The sequence below is a fragment of the Trypanosoma conorhini genome (assembly GCF_003719485.1).
Source record: "Trypanosoma conorhini strain 025E chromosome Unknown Tco_14.4_contig_00009, whole genome shotgun sequence".
Lineage (NCBI taxonomy): Eukaryota > Euglenozoa > Kinetoplastea > Trypanosomatida > Trypanosomatidae > Trypanosoma > Trypanosoma conorhini.
In genome coordinates, this window is record NW_021704095.1 from 2,408 (window position 1) to 18,023 (window position 15,616).

Sequence of the window (15,616 nt, forward strand, 5' to 3'; positions counted from 1 at the left end):
CGGTTTGCCCGCGCCCCTTCGCTTGCCTTGCGGAGACACACACACACACACACAACAAATAAAAGAAATGTCGACGGCAGCTGGAGAGGAGCACCGGAGGGCGACCCGCGCAGTGCAGAAACAGGGGCAAAAAGTAAACGGGGGACAGACGGCAACAAAAGGAGGAAGCCCGCTCGCTCTTTTTCTCTCGCAGCCTGTACGGTCTGTGGCCAACGGTGCACACAACGCGGCTCGTAGGGGCGCTCACCGTGGCAAAGTGCCGCCGCGCGAAAATGAGCCACCGCCGTTTTGTTTTCTCGTCCTCCCGCATTCCGTGCGTGCGTGTTTGTGTGGCCACCGGCTCCGTCACATCCCGGTGCTGAACGTGTATGCACGTGTGCGTTCCTGCCTGTCCCGCGGCGGGGGACCGAGGGACCGGCGGAGCCCCCTCCAATTTCTCCCGCCACGGGGGAGCAGCGAGGCAAGTCATGACGCAGAAGCAAAAAAAAAAAAGATCAAGACACGTGGCGTGGAGACGGGTGAGGCGACAAAGAAGGCAAAAAACAAAAACAAGCAAATCCCATTTCGATGACCACGCAGCCACGGCCGGGCGGGCGGGCGCGTGGGAGCCTCGAGGCTCCCCGAGGCCGCCGACGTCACATTCACATGACGGCGCAACAGTTCTGCCGGCTCCTCGCCTTCTGCTGCCCCAAGGGGCGGCGGCCCTTCTTCAGCGGCGTCGGCTGCGCGCTGCCCCTTTTCTGCGCCACCGACGCCCTCTCGCTCAGCGCAGTCGTGTCCAGCGGATCCCTTGTGCAGGTGCCAACAACACCGCTCCCCGCTAACGCGCGTTGGGCCAGGGCGTCCTCGCGGAGCCTCTGCAGGAGCGCCACCTCATCCTGCCGCTCCCTCGCCACGTCAATCATGCCCATCACAAGCGCCGCGGAGGCCCGCTTCGCCTCCGCGGCCAGTGCTCCGGCCACACCCAGCCTGCTCGGCGCTCCTCTCGCCGCCTCCGCAGCCGCTTCCGCCCACTGCTGCAGCTTCTGCTGCGCCGCGACGGCGGCGGCGGAGGCCTCCTTGCGGGCCTGCAGCGCCCGCTCCCACTTCCGCGTCGGGCTGCTTTCGTCGTCGCCAAGGCTGGCGTCGCGTGGCATCGCCTCCGCCTCGCGCGTGGCCTTGTCGGCGGCGTCGCGCTTGTCCGCGTACTCGCGGGTGGCCTCTTCCGCCAACGCGCGCATGTGGTCGGTGTCCGCCAGCTGCATTTCACGGGATGCAAAGGGGCAAGCGACGGCGGCGGTGGTTGTCCCGCTGCACCTCCCCCACAGGGCCAGTAAATCACAAAAAGAAAAAACACACACCCGCCGCCCGTGCAAGAGGAAAAAAAAAAGCGAAGAGAGAAGCGGGAGACAAATGCAGCAGGCGCGGGAATCGCCCTGCTGCCGCTTCGGTTGCCAATGCGCAGGTGCTGGTGGGGGGGGGGAAGTGCCGCGACGGCAATCGAACTCGACGGTCTTCTCAGGCCACAGGCGCCCACCCCACAAGCTGCGGAGGAGGAAGCCAAGATGTCAAGATGAAAAGTAAAATACACGTCGGAGCGACACACGCAGCCCCTGCCGGACGAAAAGAAAGCGAGAGAGGGCGACCTCGCGTCGTTGGGCAGAAGAGAAAAGAAAAAGCTGCCAAGTTGCCTCACACAAGCATGTAGACAGAAGGAGTTCTGGCAAAAACTGTGGCCGCGGCAGGACCCCCTTCTTTCCCTTCCAACGTTTTCCCCACCAACTACTCTCGTTTTTCTTCCCCCACTCCACTCACAAACAAACAAGTATATACACACACATCACATACACGCCTGAATAATGACACCCGCTATGTCGTGCACCGCCGCCCGCGCCTGCTTCCACGCGGCCCGCTCTCCCATTCCTTTGCCTCCCTCGCCTACGTTCGTTTTCCGTTCCGCAGGGGTGGCGGCCGCCGCGCCCCGCCCATCGTGTGAACACGCCTCAGTAGCCGCAGTAGAACTGACGGTTTTTGCCACCCACGCCGTCGTCCGAGGACGGCGGCTCTGGGCTGTCCCGCCACGCCCTGCTGCCGCACTCGTTGCCCTCCCCTTCCGCCGCGGCGTCGTCGCGCTCCACGTAGAAACCGTTGCCGGCGATATAGCCATCGTCGCCACGGTACGCGTTCCCCTCGGCAAAGAGGAGGAGGGACACGAGCAGCCGATGGCGCTTGTTGTAGAGGAAGTAGTGCTGCGAAAACAGGGACCGGGACACCATGGGATCGCAGCTGGGGCACGCAAAGCGGAAGTACTCGCACCCCTGGGCTGCGTCCATCACCTGCTCGCCCACGAGCGTCCAAAACTGCCGCACCGCCGGGAGGCAGGAGTCGGGCATGGAGTGCAGCGTCACGTCCACCTCGGCCCGCACCTGCGCCTCGTCACAGACCACAAAGTCCTCCTCCGTGAGGACCGAGAAGTCGTAGCCCTCGTCACCGTAGATGCTGTTCAGGGCGGCCACGAGGTAGACGAGCCGCTCGTCAATAGCCTCCGGGTCAACGGGCTCAAAGACGACGGGCAGGGCGCCGCCCAGCTCAAGCGGCGGGGGCGACACGCCGCAGTTCGGGGCGGGGGCGAGTGGCGGGGTGTTCGCGTTCGCGTACTGCGCCATGGAGGCCGCGAGTTGCTTCTTCTTGCGGGTTTTGCGGCACGTGAACGCCTCCACCCGCACCGTCATGAGGCACCCCTGCGCCTCGACGCCTTGGAGCAGGGAGTTCAGAAACTCGAAGCTCTCAAGAGGGACAAAATCCATCCGCGCCTCCGGAACCAGGCGACGCAAGGAAGTAAACACACCCACCGGCGCCTCCCCACGCAAACACGGGGGACGACAAGGACTTTGGCACTTGGAGAATACACAAGCAGGGGCCAAAAGAGCGCGCCCTGCCACGACGTAGATGCGGTTACTGGCTTACAGAAATTTTTTCCCCCTCACCTTCCCCACTTCAGGGAGACTTAATCTATAACTCTTCCGTTTTCCTTGTCGTTTCCTTCTAGCGGTATTCCGACACACAAACACAGAAACACACAGAGTAAGAGAGAGGGAGAGACAGACACCTTCGCTTCGTCTCTCACTGTGAGTGGCTGTCGGTCCGCACTTCTATGTATTTGTCTATGAGTGTACTTGCTGTACGGTGCCCCAGTGGGTTGGGCGAGCATTGGTAGAGGGTCAAGGAGGAAGAGGCCAGCGACGGTGCAAGCCACAGCAAGCAAGCACAGCATGGCAAGGGGGAGCTGGGCATGAAAAAACAACCCGGCAAGGCATTACCACTACCACCGGAAGAGCAACAAGGAAAGACGCGAAAGGTACATCGATTTTTTTTGTGTGTTTTTTTTTTACTGCCCACATGTATAAGAAATTTCTATGGTCGCGGTGGTGCCGCACGGATGCCGCCATTCCGCAGGACTACAGTCGTCAACGTTATTTCCGCCAGTTGGTTCCTTTTTTTTTTTGGTGTGTGTGCGTGTGTTTCTCCGCACCTGCATTTTCGTTTTTTTTTTTGTTTTCGGAGGCACCACCTGCCCGTTGGCGCCGCCGCTCATCGTGCGTGGCTCCTCCTCCTCTTCGCCACGGACTTCTTGGGGGGCTGCGACTTTGCTCTATGCGCTCTATTCGGCTTAGGCCGCTGCCGCCGGGGCGCCTGCGGGCGTCGCACAGCAGAGGCACGTGCGAGGGCGGACTTCGTCGCCTTCGCCGCCCTGTTGCGCGCGGGCGCCCGCTGCGCAAGGCGTGGGCTGCGCCGCTCTTCTGCCCGCCCCGCACTCTTCGGCGCGGGAGCCTCCGCCGCAGCCGCCGCGTGCGTCGTCTTCGCCGGCGACGGGGACTTCTTTCGCGTCGCCGGCGCGGTGCCCCGCGGGGGAGCCCGGCTGGCGCTTTGCGGCTGCAGTGCCTTCTCTTTGCGTGCCGTCTCCGCCGTCCACTCCCGCAGCTGCTCGCAGAAGCTCTCAAAGTAGGAGCAGCCGTTGGACAGCTTCTTCTTCAGCTCCCTCCGCAGGTGCTCGTTGCGCCGCGCGGCGACCTCGTACGGCTTCCGCTGCTCAAGCGCCAGACCCCGCCAGTTCCGTCGGCAGGCATCCAAAAAGACGGCGTCCTGCTCGCAGTTCCCCGCGTCGGGCCCGTGCTGTTTTGTGTACAACTCCTTCGCGTAGACCTCCAGCGCCCGGTTGGGCAGCTGCGGGGCGGGGATGGACTCGAGCATCAGCCAGGGCCGCTCCATGCACTCGAAGAGCTCACGGATGCGACGGGCCTGGCCGCTCTCTACCGACTCCCGCTGCTTCGCCACCGTCGTGATGCGGCGCTTCAGGGCCGCGATCTCCGAGTCGATGTGGTGCAGCAGAAACCGGTACGCGTCTTCCGAGGCGTCTCCGTGCGGCTGCTCCCTTGACGACGGCAAGACCGCCGCCGCTGCCGCTGGCGACGATGATGCCGCGGCTGCGGCTGCGGCCGGGGCCACCGGCGCGTCTACGGCGGCGCCAGCATCGTGCGTCATCCCCGCGGTGCCGCTGCGGCGGGGGTAAGCGGCGCCCTTCCTCGTGCCCGGGCTGGCGTGGAGGGGGTGCGCCTTCGCCATCACGGCCCGCTTCAGCGTAGAGGGCCCCTCCTGCTCCAGGAGGCATCGCAGTGTGCGACGCAGCATGCGTGCGCCGGAAGCTACGGAAGAGAAGAGCGGTTGGCCAGAATCCTGCACGCACCACGCACGCCAGCATGCAGCAGCTGCGGCAGGAGATGGGAGATGCCTGTGGACTGCACCGCAGCACCCCTCGCAGCAGGGCTTGCCGCACAAAAAAAAAAGGCACGGCAGCAGGAAAACGAAAGAGCCCGAAAAAAGAGAGCAGACACGTGTGTCTTGCAGGCAGCAGACGGCGGCAATGACTTGTATTCGTCGCACCCACCGAACCCCCACCCACCCCCCACACACACACGCACATATGTCTCATTTCAGCCTTCCAACAAACACGACAAATAGTAGTCAAAGTGAAAACAAACAAATAGAAAGAGAGCAACAACACACAACAGCAGAGGCATCGTGTCACGTGCTACACCAACGCTAATGCCCTGCGCTTTGAGCCCTGTGTGTGCCGCGCCGAACCCTCTCACCGGAGGGCGCTGTACCCCTTAACGTCCGAAGCCGCCAACGCCCGCTCGGCCTCCTCGCTCCCGGGCCGATAGACGTGCTCGATGTCCACCTCGCCCCGCACCAGCTGCGTCTCGCGTGTGAGGTGGGCGAGCCGCTTCTCAATCCGCATGACGCGGTGGGCCAGATAGAGGGCGACGGCAAACATGCACAGGGCGACCAGCCATCCACCGGCCCCAAAGAGGGCCACCGCGCTCATGAGGCACATGAAGTCCAGGCGAAACCACATGAGCAGAACCCACTGTTGCCTAGTGACCTCCGTGTAGCGCGCCACGTGCGTCGTGCGGGCCGCAAAGAGGAAGACGGCTGCCAACCCAGGAATCACGAAAATGTACTGCAGCCACGCCGGCAGTTCGAAGCGGCACCAGCCAAGGGCCGTGGGAAACACAAACTGCAGGAATGTAATAGCGGGGGCCGCCAGGCCGCACACCACGACAGCGCTGTAGAGAACATTCCCGCGGCTGTACGAAGGCGGCGGCGGCGATGACGCGAAGTCCTCCCCCGGGACGGCGTCCGCCATGGCTCCCACCGCATTGCCCGTGAGACGCTGGTGCTGGTAGTCGTAGATCTCCACGACGGTGTGCCGCAGCGAGTCAACGACGGCGACGGGGTCCAAGTCGGGCGCGTCCTCCGGCGCACACTCCTCCAGCTCCGGGTGGTCCTGCTTCAGCGCGTTGAGGACCCTCGCCAGGACAAAGTCGAAGGTGAAAAAGAAGATGAGCTCCACGGTCGCCAAAAACAGCGTGAATGACTCCGCCATGATACTTGCGCTCCCCTAAGAGACGCTTCTCCTGCTCTAAGTAGCCGTTTCCCTCTCGCTCCCTGTCCCTTTTTACCTGCCTGCCCCTTCGGGTTTATGTAGTTGTGGTTGCAACGCAGTTCGGGTGGCGTGTCTGCGGTGTCCCGTTGCCACGCCCTTGTAGCGCGCTTTGCTAAGCCTGTGGGCCGCAGGCACAACACATACGCGGGGAAGCCGAGAGGGCGAGCGGCAAACAGAAGTCGCACGGCAGAGGAAATGAAAAATTAAAAAAAATAAAATAAAAACAACAACAAGGGCAATGACAAGTGCACGCGATCGCCAACAACACAGCCCACACCCCCGCCCACTCGCAAGCAGAGTTTACGGTATTCGTAGCGACCATCGTGGCAGAACGCCCTTGCGAGGGAGACAAGGTGAGGCGTCACAGCAACTCCACCTCGGCGCCATGCCCCTCAAACAGGGCCTTGAGCTTCTCCGCGTCGGCTCGCGCCATTGCCTTCACAAGGACGCCCGGACACCGTTCAACGGCCGCTTTTGCCTCCTGTAGCGGGAGCCCAGAGACGGCGCGCAGCTCCTTGATGAGCTTCACCTTGTTGGCCGCGGGGTACTTCCGGACGGTGAAGTCAAAGGCAGTTTTCTCCGCGGCTTTCCTCGCCGGCGCCCCTGCAGCAGCAGCCGCCGCCGCCGCCTCGCCCTGCGTGGGGCTGTTGGGCGTGGCGGGGGCCGCAAGACCGGCGCCGATGCTGCCGCTGGTTGCCGCCCCCATGCCCTGCAGCAAGGCCTCCTCGTACTCGAGTGGTGCCGCGGCAGGCGACGGCGCGGCGTCCTTCAGAGCGAACTCGTGGAACCTCCGCATCGTCGCCAGGTCCATGTTGACGTAGGCCTCTGCAATGGCCTCAACGGTCGCGGTGCTATCCCGCAGCGGGAAGGCCTGCATCCCCCGCGGCAGCGCGGTGCCAGCCACGCCGGCAACGGTGAACCAGCGGCGCAGCAGTCTGGCGCCCACGTCAATGCGCACCCGCCGCATGGAAGCTATTCCCCTTCTCTATCCATGAGGGAGGAAGAGAGGACACAGTGCGTGCCGGTAACATCGCGCGGGTCTGTGCGTGCGTGCGACCGTGACACAGCGGGCAACAGAGCCGCACTCGTGGGGTTGCGGCGCTTAAAGCATTTGGAGGAAAAAAAAAGACAAAAATCGAAAGCGACCCTGTCGCTTTCCAGAGACACTCTCACACTCAAACCGAAAAAGAATGAAGTCAAGGGGCTTCTTCTTCTGTTTTTGCTTTCTTTTTTGTTGTTTAACTCGCTCATGTTTTGCCGTCTGTGGAAATCGTTCCACCTCCCGCTATTTCACTCGTTTCCGCCACACAGGCTTCCGCTTACTTCCTGCCCCCCTTCAGCCGGCCCCTGTCGATGCGTGTGTGTGTGTGTTTGTGTGCGCGGGCTGACAGAGACTTTACGGCGCCGTTGCGGGGGCGGCGCTGGCCCTCGCCTCCGCCGCGGCCGGTTGAGGCGCCGGTGGCAGCGACCGCTCGCTGCGCGTCGCACGCCGCGAGGTGCGCTGCAGGTACGGGTCCTGGGCGAGCTGCGGCACGTCGTAGCGGTCGGTGGGGTGGTACTCGAGGCACTTCTGCATAAGATCCTTTGCCTCCTGCGAGACCCGCGGCGTGTCGGGGAAGCGCAGGGTGCGGGCGGAGGAGACGATGAGTTTGTCCTGCCAGATGCGCCGCTGCGACTCGCCCTCGGCGAAGGGGCGTCTGCCGAAGAGCATCTGGTAAAAAATGACGCCGCAGGACCACACGTCCACCTTGTTGCTGATGCGGGGCGTGGCCGCGGTGTCGAAGCACTCCGGCGGCAGGTACCAGTACGTCCCCGTGCCCTGCGAGGTGAGCTCGATCGTCGGGTTGTCGCACGGCCCGTCGCGGCTCTGAATCAGCTTGCTGAGGCCGAAGTCCGTGATCTTGATCTCCAGGCTGCTCGCGTTGCTCGAGTGAAACAAAATGTTCGCGGGCTTGAGGTCGTAGTGGATGATCGGCTGCTCCTGCGCCGCCAGGTAGCGCAGGGCGCTGACGACCTGCAGCAGGATCAGCCGCGCCTCCGTCTCCCGCATGCAGCCGTGCCGCTTGAGGTGCGTGTCGAGGTCGTTCCCCCGGCTGTACTCCATGACGGAGACGAACATCGCCTCGCCGTGCTCAAACTCGTCGTAGAGGCGCGTGAGGTGCGGGTGCTGCAGGGTGCGCATGATGGCCAGCTCGCGGTCGGCGTGCCGGCGGTAGTGCAGGCGCGTCTGCGCCGACCACTCGCGCTGCATGCGGTGAATCTTGCACGCCACGTAGCGCGCCTCCTGCAGGTCAAACGCCTTCCACACCTCCGAGAAGCCGCCTTTGCCGAGGAGGTGCATCAGCACGTACCGCTGCCCCTGCCCAAGGGCCGGGACGGCCATGAACTCCGAGGCATCCTCGTCGCTCACGCGGCGTATCTCCTTCAGGAAGGCCTTCTTCTCGTGGTCCAGCTCCTGCCGCCGCTGCCGCAGCGCCTGTATGCTGCCGCCCAGTGCGGCAAACTCCGAGACGTACAGCTGCAGCGCCTCCTGCGACTCCACCAGCGCGTTCTGCGTCTCCGGCGTCATGGAGTCCTCGTCGCTGCTGCGCAGCAGCTGCCGGACGCGCTTCTCCGCCGCCTTCTTCAGCTCCTCCACCTCGTCGCGGCGGGACGACAGCTCCTCCAGCTGCATGATGAGCTCCCTCGGGGTGTTGCCCTCCACCCACACCTCGCGGCCGCCGCTGTGCCACATCGCAATCTGGCCAAGCTCAAAGTGCCTCTGGTGCAGCGCCCGCCGGGCGTCGCTCTTCGCCTGGCGCGCCGTGCGCAGCATCTCCTCCCGCAGCACGCGCTGGTAGTGCTCCGCGCGGTCCGTCACCTGCCGCAGCTGCGCCTCGGCGGATGCAAGCGCCCCCTCCGCCGCCGCCGCCTTCGCCTCCGCCGCCGACAGCCGCTCCCGCAACTCGTCGATCTGCGCGTCGCGGTCCGCGATCTCCTTCTTGAAGAGCGAGACGTCAGCGACGAGCCCAAAGGAGGCGAGCGTCACCTGCCGCAGCTTCCGCTCGTGCGGCGGCCCAGCCGCACCGCCACCGCAGGAGGTGCTCGGCGCGGGCACACAAACGCAGTCGCTGTCGCCGTCGCCGACGCCACCGTCGGCGGGTTTCTCCACGGAGGCGGCGGCGCCACCCTTCAGCGGGGAGTGGCACGCGACGCCCTTCTTCTCCTGCGGCGACTGCGTCGTCGGCGGCGGCGGCAGCTCAGCGTCCGCCACGTCCGTGCCCACGTCTCCCTCACGCGACCGCTTTCGCTGCTGCCGCGGCTCGCTGTTGCGCATGGCGCCTTCTAAGATATTGAGACACGAGGAGGAGAAGGACGCATGTGAGGCTGCGCACGCAGCTCAATTCGTAAATATATCGCTTGCACACGTCGATTGGGCGCCTACCTCGTGGCCTCCGCGTGGCAGGCGCACGCACTCACGCACGCTTCCCCACGCGAAGCAGGTGGATATGGGCCTAATGTGAACGCAGCTGCCGGAGGCACCTTTTGCTGCCACGCCGCCCGTCGGGTGTGCACACAATACAGAACGCATATAATATATATATATATATATGTATATATAAGCTTAATACACGCGCTTTTCAGCGCAGCACCCGCTCAACCAGCCACCGATGCCCCTCAAGGTACAGCACTAGGATGAAGGGGTCGACCAACTCCGGGATGTTGCTCTGCAGGCACACAACACAGTGCTGCAGCACCAGCCGCTGCTCCACGGGGGAGTAAAACGCCGCCTGCCCGCTGCAGGAGCACAGCACCCAGTCCGTCGACTCCCGCACCGCTGTCTCCTCCAGGCAGGCCATCTGCTCCACGAACTCCAGCGTGACCTTGAAGACGCAGTCGCCGTTGAAGTTCACCTGGTCCATGGAGCGGCCCCGCACGACGCGGGGGTCCTCGAGGAAGCCGAGGGAGTCGACGGGCACCGTCGTCCGCTCCCCCTCCTTGCTGATGTGAATGAGCATGTTGAGGTGCCCCTGCTTGACGAAGGCGAGGTCCGGCGTCGCCTCCAGCGCGGCCGCCCCCCGCCGCCTCCCCATAGCGCCGCTGCGGAACCTCTACGCCGTGCAACGGGCTCGCCGCGGCACACGCACGTTGAGAAACAGAATGGGGAGGCAGGGGAGTGAGGGGAAAGGGAAGAAAGAAAGAAGGCGTGACCACGTGGCACAGCCGGAGAAGGAAAAGAGACACAAAGGCGGAATGAAACAGACACACACACACACAAATAAATAAATACAACCCCGACGAGGCCACGGGGAAGGGCAAAGCCGCAGAGAAGGGGGCAGCGGCCGCGCCTACCACAGTTCGACGGCCTCCGGCCGCAGCAGCTCCCCGTCCTCGTCGTACACCTCCTCCCCCTCTTCTGCCTCTTCCGCCGCCGCCCGCCTCACGTCCTCGTCGTCGTCGCTCGATATGGTGGGGCCGCCGCGACTGGCATGCACAGGCACGGCCCCGCGAACAATGGGGTCGCCGGAAAACAGCGTTGCCTCCTTGCGCAGCTGCGGGGCGGCGAAGATGCACTTCCCAAACTGTTCGGCCACGACAGAAAAACCGTCGACGTCGTTGGCGGCGCGCAGGCGCTCAAAAAACACATTGGGGTCACTGTGCTGCTCCTCCACCGCGCGCTGCTCCGCCGCAAGCTGGCGATGCGCCGGGGCGCAGACGTTGCACTCGGTCACGTCGTTGAGGCAGCGCTGGTGGAAGGAGTGCTGGCACATGAAGTGCACCACCGGCAGGTCCAGCGCGGCGTGGCAGTGGAAGCACCTTTGCGCCTGGAAGACGGTCGCCTTCGTTTGCAGCGCGTCGATTTCGCCGTGCAACTCGTGCAGCCTCTTCAGCCGCGCGTCAATGAGACCGTGCAGCTCCTCCGCCCGCTGGGCATCCCGCCGCATCATCCGCAGCACGTACTCGCGGACGCTCCCAAGCTGCAGCCTCGGGTTGGTGCCGAGAACCTCCACCACGGCGAGTGGGGAGAGGAGGTTGTGCGCCTCGATGCAGTCCAGCACCTGCGCCAGGTCCTGCCACTCCGTGTCCGGGCTGCGGACGAGCAGCGAGAGGAGCGACAGCCACACCTCCTTCGTGGATCCATCGGACCTCCTCCCGCCACCGCCACCGCCACTGCTGCTGCTGTTATTGTTACTATTCCCACTCGCTTTGCCACGGTCACCGGCCCCACCGCCGCCGTCCTGCTGCAGCTGACTGCGGCATGCCTCAATGAGCTTCTCCCGCGCCGCCCGCCGTATCGCCGGCGTGGCGCCCTCCTCCAGCCTCTTCGCGTAGTACTGCATGATGTCCGAGGAGAGACGCAGACGCCGCAACAGCAGCAACACTCCCTCCTCAAAGTCGTGCTGCTCCGCCAGCGCCAGGGCATGGTAGTCGTCGTAACTGCCGGCGTACGCCTCCATGAACGTCAGCGCCTGCTCAAGCCGCCGCTCGTACGGTTCCACCGTGTACACCTCCGCCCCGTCCGGCGTCTCCCGCTGACGGATGCTCTGCCGCAGCTCCCGCGTCATGTACAGCTCAAGTAGGGTGTTGTACACCACCCGCTGCGACTCGCCCGCGCCGTCAACGACGCCGCTCTCCACCACCGCACGCAAAAAGTGAAACAGGCACACAGGGGAATCGACAAAGACGTGCATAAAGTCCCTCGCCTCACTGCGGTGCGACTGGCGTGGTTGCTGCTGCTGCGAGTAATACGGAGGCGGGGTTTGCTGTGGCAGCGGGTAGCTGTAGCTCTCTGCCGCGCCGCGGTGGGGGCGGGTGGGGTCCGCGAGGCGCCGCGCAGGCCCCTTCCACTGAATGCACAACTCCGCCAGCACCTCGGTGCAGGCGCGGGGCTCCATGCCGACCAAGTCCTTCCCTACCTCGAGCAAGATGGCCTCGGCGTCGTCAACGCACAAGGTGCGAATAAACGCAAGCGCCTTCTCCGGGTTCCGCAGGTTCTCAAGCTGAATGATAACGTAGTCGCGGGGCTGGGCGTACTTCTCCGCAATATAAATCGCGGCATCGTAGTAGCCCGCCTGGCGGCACACCTCAATGGCGTTGTGGGCGTCAAAGCGAATGTCGTCGCGGTGAATAAACTCCGACAGCTGCGCCTCATCCCGGAGTTTGATGTAGCAGTTCAGCAGCAACGTCGTGTGGCTGCGGTTGGCGAGGTTGCCGTGGCGCTTGTGGTGCAGCTCCTCCAGGTACCGGGTGAGCTCTGCCGTGTGCTGCCCATTAACGAAGATGCGGATGACGTACGAGGGCTCAAGGAAGCCGATGGCCTCAATGTACTGGTCGATGGCCTCCGCGTACTTCCCCTTCGACACGAGGTAGTCGCCGTACTTCTTCTGGATGCTCATCTGCTGCGAGGCGTCCGCGGCGTGCAGCCGCCGCACAAGCCGCTTCGCCACGTCGTAGCACTCCTTCTGAAAGAGTTGCTCCAGCCGGGACTGCAAGCCCGTCTCCGTCAGCCGCAGGACGCGCAGCGCCACGAACTCCTCATGCCTCGCCTCCTGGCAAATGACGAGGATGTCGGCGGCATCGGCGACCAGCCACGCGGCATTGGTGCAGGCGCTCTCCTGCGTGCGGCTCAAACACCGCAGACGGTTCACCAGGTCGTAGCACTGCAGCGTGAACTTCTCCGGCCGCGTCTCGCTCTGCGTCAGCACGACGACGTAGCCGCGATGCGCAAGCAGCCGCCGCTTGCGCCCCTCCACCTCCGCAAAGTGGACGGCGCCAAAAAGTGTGGGGTCGAACGCCGGCGGCAAAGTCGACGTCCGCGCCGAGGGCGACAACACCTCCTCGCTGCCGAAGACGGCCACCTGGTCGCTTGTGGCGCTCGCGACGACCAACTGGCCGTCGTCGGTCAGGCTGCAGCACTCCGGCGCCGCCCCGAAGGGCGGGTCGCAGCGGTGCTCCGCGTAGTCCGCGGCGCCGGTCACCTGCCACACCGTCACGACGTCGGCGAAGACGGTGTACATCGCATGCGCCACCGCGGCGGGGGATGACCAGCTGCCGCTGACGCCGGCGACGCCCCCGATGCCGAGCCCAAAGAGGTGCGACTTGCCCTGCGCCCCGCGTGGAGTGAACTTCGCTCCCGGGAACCCGACGAAGGCGACGGCCCCGCGCGCCACCCCGCTGCGAAGGCGACGGATCTTCACGCTGGGGTCGCGCTCAAGGTCGCCGCGCAGCACCACAATCTCGTCGCTGACGAGCGCCACCGCGGCGTTCTGAAGGTCCTCCGAGACGTCAAAGTCCACCACAACCGTGCGGAACGCCGTGGCAGGGATGGCGTTCTCCGCCGCCCCCTCCCGCCCTCTAAACTTCAGCGCCTGCATCAGCTCCGCGTTGTAGTTGGTGCGGAGGACAACACTCTCAGACGGCGGGGGGTGCTTCGCGCCGAAGAGGCGGTGCTCCCTGCACCGCGGGGCAGACTCGGAGTCCGCGTCCAGGCTCCACACGCGCAGGATGCCGGTGTTGAGCGCGTCGTCGTCGCCGATGGTGACAAGCACGTTCCGTGAGCGCAGGTGCTTCATGTGCGTCACGGGCCCCTTGTACGCGGGGAACTCCAGCAGCGTCGCGGTGCCGCCGCGGTCCACGGCGTACACGAACCCCTCGCCGTCGCCCACGAAGAGGGCCTTGTGGCCGTAGCAGCAGCTCGTCATCTCCATGCGGCTCAGGGGCCCCTTCAGCACCTCCGATTCGAAGAACTTGAAACTGCGCCAGACGACCGCCATTGCCCGCAAGACATACAACTGCGCGATACACGCAAACACTCACTGGACACGGCCCCGCAGCGAGGGTGGGCATAATGCGCGCGCCCAAGCGGATACGTCGTTGAGAGTCGGGGATGAGGGAGGGAAAAGGCGAAAAAGAGTAGAGGGGCGAAGAGCGATGAACGCCGGGCAGCCGTCGGCGGCGGACTCCCCCAGCTGAGTGTGCAGGGGACACAACACCCGGAGAAGCAGCAACAGTGTAAGCATAACACCAGCAGCAACAGCCGCACAGACGAAGCTCAAAAGAGAGGAAGACAAAGTGGACGTCTTCACAGGGGTGTGGGTAGGAGGGGGGATGGGGATGGCGATGGAGCGCCCTCCGCAGTGTCTCACTCACACCGCGCCCACCCGATGCCGAATCGCACGCATGTCTGCCGTGTCCTTCTCCAGTAGCTCTACTAGGGCCTCCACACCTTCCTGAATGCGCTCCGCAAAACGTGTCCAGTTCTTTAGCAGCTGTGGGTCGGTGCGTCGCTGCAGCAGGCCGCCCTCGTTTGAGAGGGCGGGCTCACGCGCCTCCTCCCCCGGGCAGCTTCGGAGGAGTGATGCGACAGCTGCGGATTCGGCGTCCAAGAAGGGCTGCAGCTCCGACAGCGCCGTCTTGTACACCCCTGGCGCCGCAAGCTGCAGGTTGAGGGCCTTGACGATGCTCGCAATGCGGCCCTCCTCGCCAAGAGGCAGCCCAAGCTGCCGAAGCGTCTCCACCTTCTTCACGAGCGAGTACCATCGACGCTGCAGCATGACCTGCTCCAGCATCAGCTCCCGATGCTGGGCGGCATTCGCCTCGTCCAACTGTCTAAAGCGCTCTGCTTTCGAAACAAGCGCATCCACGTGCTTCCGCATGGCCACGATGGCCTCCTGCTGTTTCTCCGCCCGCGACTTCAGCTCCTGCATGAAGTGCACGGGCGTCGGGTACATCCGAAGCGGATCCGGGTTGCGCTCCTGCGCCCGCAGCAGCTCCTCCTCCCTGCAGCCGCCTCCTGCCTGAGCAGCGATAAATCGTTCCCGCTCCACCGCCATGGTCGATTGCCCGGGGGCACACATGTTGTAGAGAAAGGCACGAAAGCGGCAGTTGGGGTGTAGGGCGTTGTATGCGTTGTCCAGCTCCAGCAGGTAGCGCCCCAACGTGCTCTGGCCTCCAAATTCATGGAGGTTCTGTGCAGCCCCCAGCATGTTATTATTATTTACGCCCGCATATGTGCCGAATCCACCAGCACCCGCCAAACCAAATCCGCCAGCCGTCTGATTTGCGGCTGTTCCGTACCCGCCAGCCAGCGTGTTTGCAGCTGTTCCGAACCCGCCAGTCAGCGTGTTTGCGGCTGTTCCGTACCCGCCAGTCAGCGTGTTTGCGGCTGTTCCGTACCCGCCAGTCAGCGTGTTTGCGGCTGTTCCGTACCCGCCAGTCAGCGTGTTTGCGGCTGTTCCGTACCCGCCAGTCAGCGTGTTTGCGGCTGTTCCGAACCCGCCAGCCAGCGTGTTTGCGGCTGTTCGGAACGCGCCAGTCGCCGGGTTTGCGGCTGTTCCGAACCCGCCAGCCGCCGGGTTTGCGGCTGTTCCGAACCCGCCAGCCGGCGCACCAAACATCTTTTGTTTTCCACTAGACTTGAGGCAGTTGATTGAAAGAGAAATGAGGGATGCACACGGGAGGCTTTGGGTGAGCCGGGCGTGATGCCCCCAAACAGCTGTGGGGCTGGCCAAACGCTGTTGCCACGGGTTGCACTGGCGCTGCCCACCGCAGACAACAGACGAAAACAAAAAACAAAAAAACATACACACGCAACGCGCACACCACGCAGAGTTCTTCCTTTTTTCTTTTTGTTTTTACATCCGGCCCGGC

At 64.1% G+C, this 15,616-nt stretch overlaps 9 protein-coding genes across 9 annotated transcripts, besides 8 other annotated features; all 9 read right to left on the reverse strand.

Moving 5' to 3' along the window:
- The first annotated feature begins 35 nt into the window (after window positions 1–35).
- Window positions 36–57: a microsatellite.
- Window positions 58–582: 525 nt separating this feature from the next.
- Window positions 583–606: a microsatellite.
- A 35-nt stretch (window positions 607–641) lies between these two features.
- On the reverse strand, window positions 642–1,244 carry Tco025E_00397 (uncharacterized protein; the record flags this gene model as incomplete). Its single annotated transcript, XM_029367339.1, has 1 exon — window positions 642–1,244. One exon carries the CDS (start codon window positions 1,242–1,244, stop codon window positions 642–644), a length of 603 nt encoding a protein of 200 aa, XP_029232533.1.
- Window positions 1,245–1,982: 738 nt separating this feature from the next.
- On the reverse strand, window positions 1,983–2,786 carry Tco025E_00398 (uncharacterized protein; the record flags this gene model as incomplete). Its single annotated transcript, XM_029367340.1, has 1 exon — window positions 1,983–2,786. One exon carries the CDS (start codon window positions 2,784–2,786, stop codon window positions 1,983–1,985), a length of 804 nt encoding a protein of 267 aa, XP_029232534.1.
- Window positions 2,787–3,570: 784 nt separating this feature from the next.
- Window positions 3,571–4,668, reverse strand: Tco025E_00399 (uncharacterized protein; the record flags this gene model as incomplete). The annotated part of the gene is made up of 1 exon (XM_029367341.1): window positions 3,571–4,668. One exon carries the CDS (start codon window positions 4,666–4,668, stop codon window positions 3,571–3,573), a length of 1,098 nt encoding a protein of 365 aa, XP_029232535.1.
- A 47-nt stretch (window positions 4,669–4,715) lies between these two features.
- Window positions 4,716–4,744: a microsatellite.
- Window positions 4,745–4,917: 173 nt separating this feature from the next.
- Window positions 4,918–4,958: a microsatellite.
- A 167-nt stretch (window positions 4,959–5,125) lies between these two features.
- Window positions 5,126–5,926, reverse strand: Tco025E_00400 (uncharacterized protein; the record flags this gene model as incomplete). The annotated part of the gene is made up of 1 exon (XM_029367342.1): window positions 5,126–5,926. The coding sequence occupies one exon, from the start codon at window positions 5,924–5,926 to the stop codon at window positions 5,126–5,128; it is 801 nt and encodes a 266-aa protein (XP_029232536.1).
- Window positions 5,927–6,184: 258 nt separating this feature from the next.
- Window positions 6,185–6,219: a sequence feature (A-rich).
- A 128-nt stretch (window positions 6,220–6,347) lies between these two features.
- Tco025E_00401 (ribosomal protein L7/L12) lies at window positions 6,348–6,953 on the reverse strand (the record flags this gene model as incomplete). Its single annotated transcript, XM_029367343.1, has 1 exon — window positions 6,348–6,953. One exon carries the CDS (start codon window positions 6,951–6,953, stop codon window positions 6,348–6,350), a length of 606 nt encoding a protein of 201 aa, XP_029232537.1.
- A 387-nt stretch (window positions 6,954–7,340) lies between these two features.
- Window positions 7,341–7,364: a microsatellite.
- An 18-nt stretch (window positions 7,365–7,382) lies between these two features.
- Tco025E_00402 (putative protein kinase) lies at window positions 7,383–9,302 on the reverse strand (the record flags this gene model as incomplete). Its single annotated transcript, XM_029367344.1, has 1 exon — window positions 7,383–9,302. One exon carries the CDS (start codon window positions 9,300–9,302, stop codon window positions 7,383–7,385), a length of 1,920 nt encoding a protein of 639 aa, XP_029232538.1.
- Window positions 9,303–9,555: 253 nt separating this feature from the next.
- Window positions 9,556–9,587: a microsatellite.
- A 19-nt stretch (window positions 9,588–9,606) lies between these two features.
- Window positions 9,607–10,059, reverse strand: Tco025E_00403 (uncharacterized protein; the record flags this gene model as incomplete). Its single annotated transcript, XM_029367345.1, has 1 exon — window positions 9,607–10,059. One exon carries the CDS (start codon window positions 10,057–10,059, stop codon window positions 9,607–9,609), a length of 453 nt encoding a protein of 150 aa, XP_029232539.1.
- Window positions 10,060–10,224: 165 nt separating this feature from the next.
- Window positions 10,225–10,243: a microsatellite.
- Window positions 10,244–10,314: 71 nt separating this feature from the next.
- Window positions 10,315–13,740, reverse strand: Tco025E_00404 (uncharacterized protein; the record flags this gene model as incomplete). The annotated part of the gene is made up of 1 exon (XM_029367346.1): window positions 10,315–13,740. One exon carries the CDS (start codon window positions 13,738–13,740, stop codon window positions 10,315–10,317), a length of 3,426 nt encoding a protein of 1,141 aa, XP_029232540.1.
- A 372-nt stretch (window positions 13,741–14,112) lies between these two features.
- On the reverse strand, window positions 14,113–15,549 carry Tco025E_00405 (nucleoporin (NUP54/57); the record flags this gene model as incomplete). Its single annotated transcript, XM_029367347.1, has 1 exon — window positions 14,113–15,549. One exon carries the CDS (start codon window positions 15,547–15,549, stop codon window positions 14,113–14,115), a length of 1,437 nt encoding a protein of 478 aa, XP_029232541.1.
- Between the last annotated feature and the right edge of the window lie 67 nt (window positions 15,550–15,616).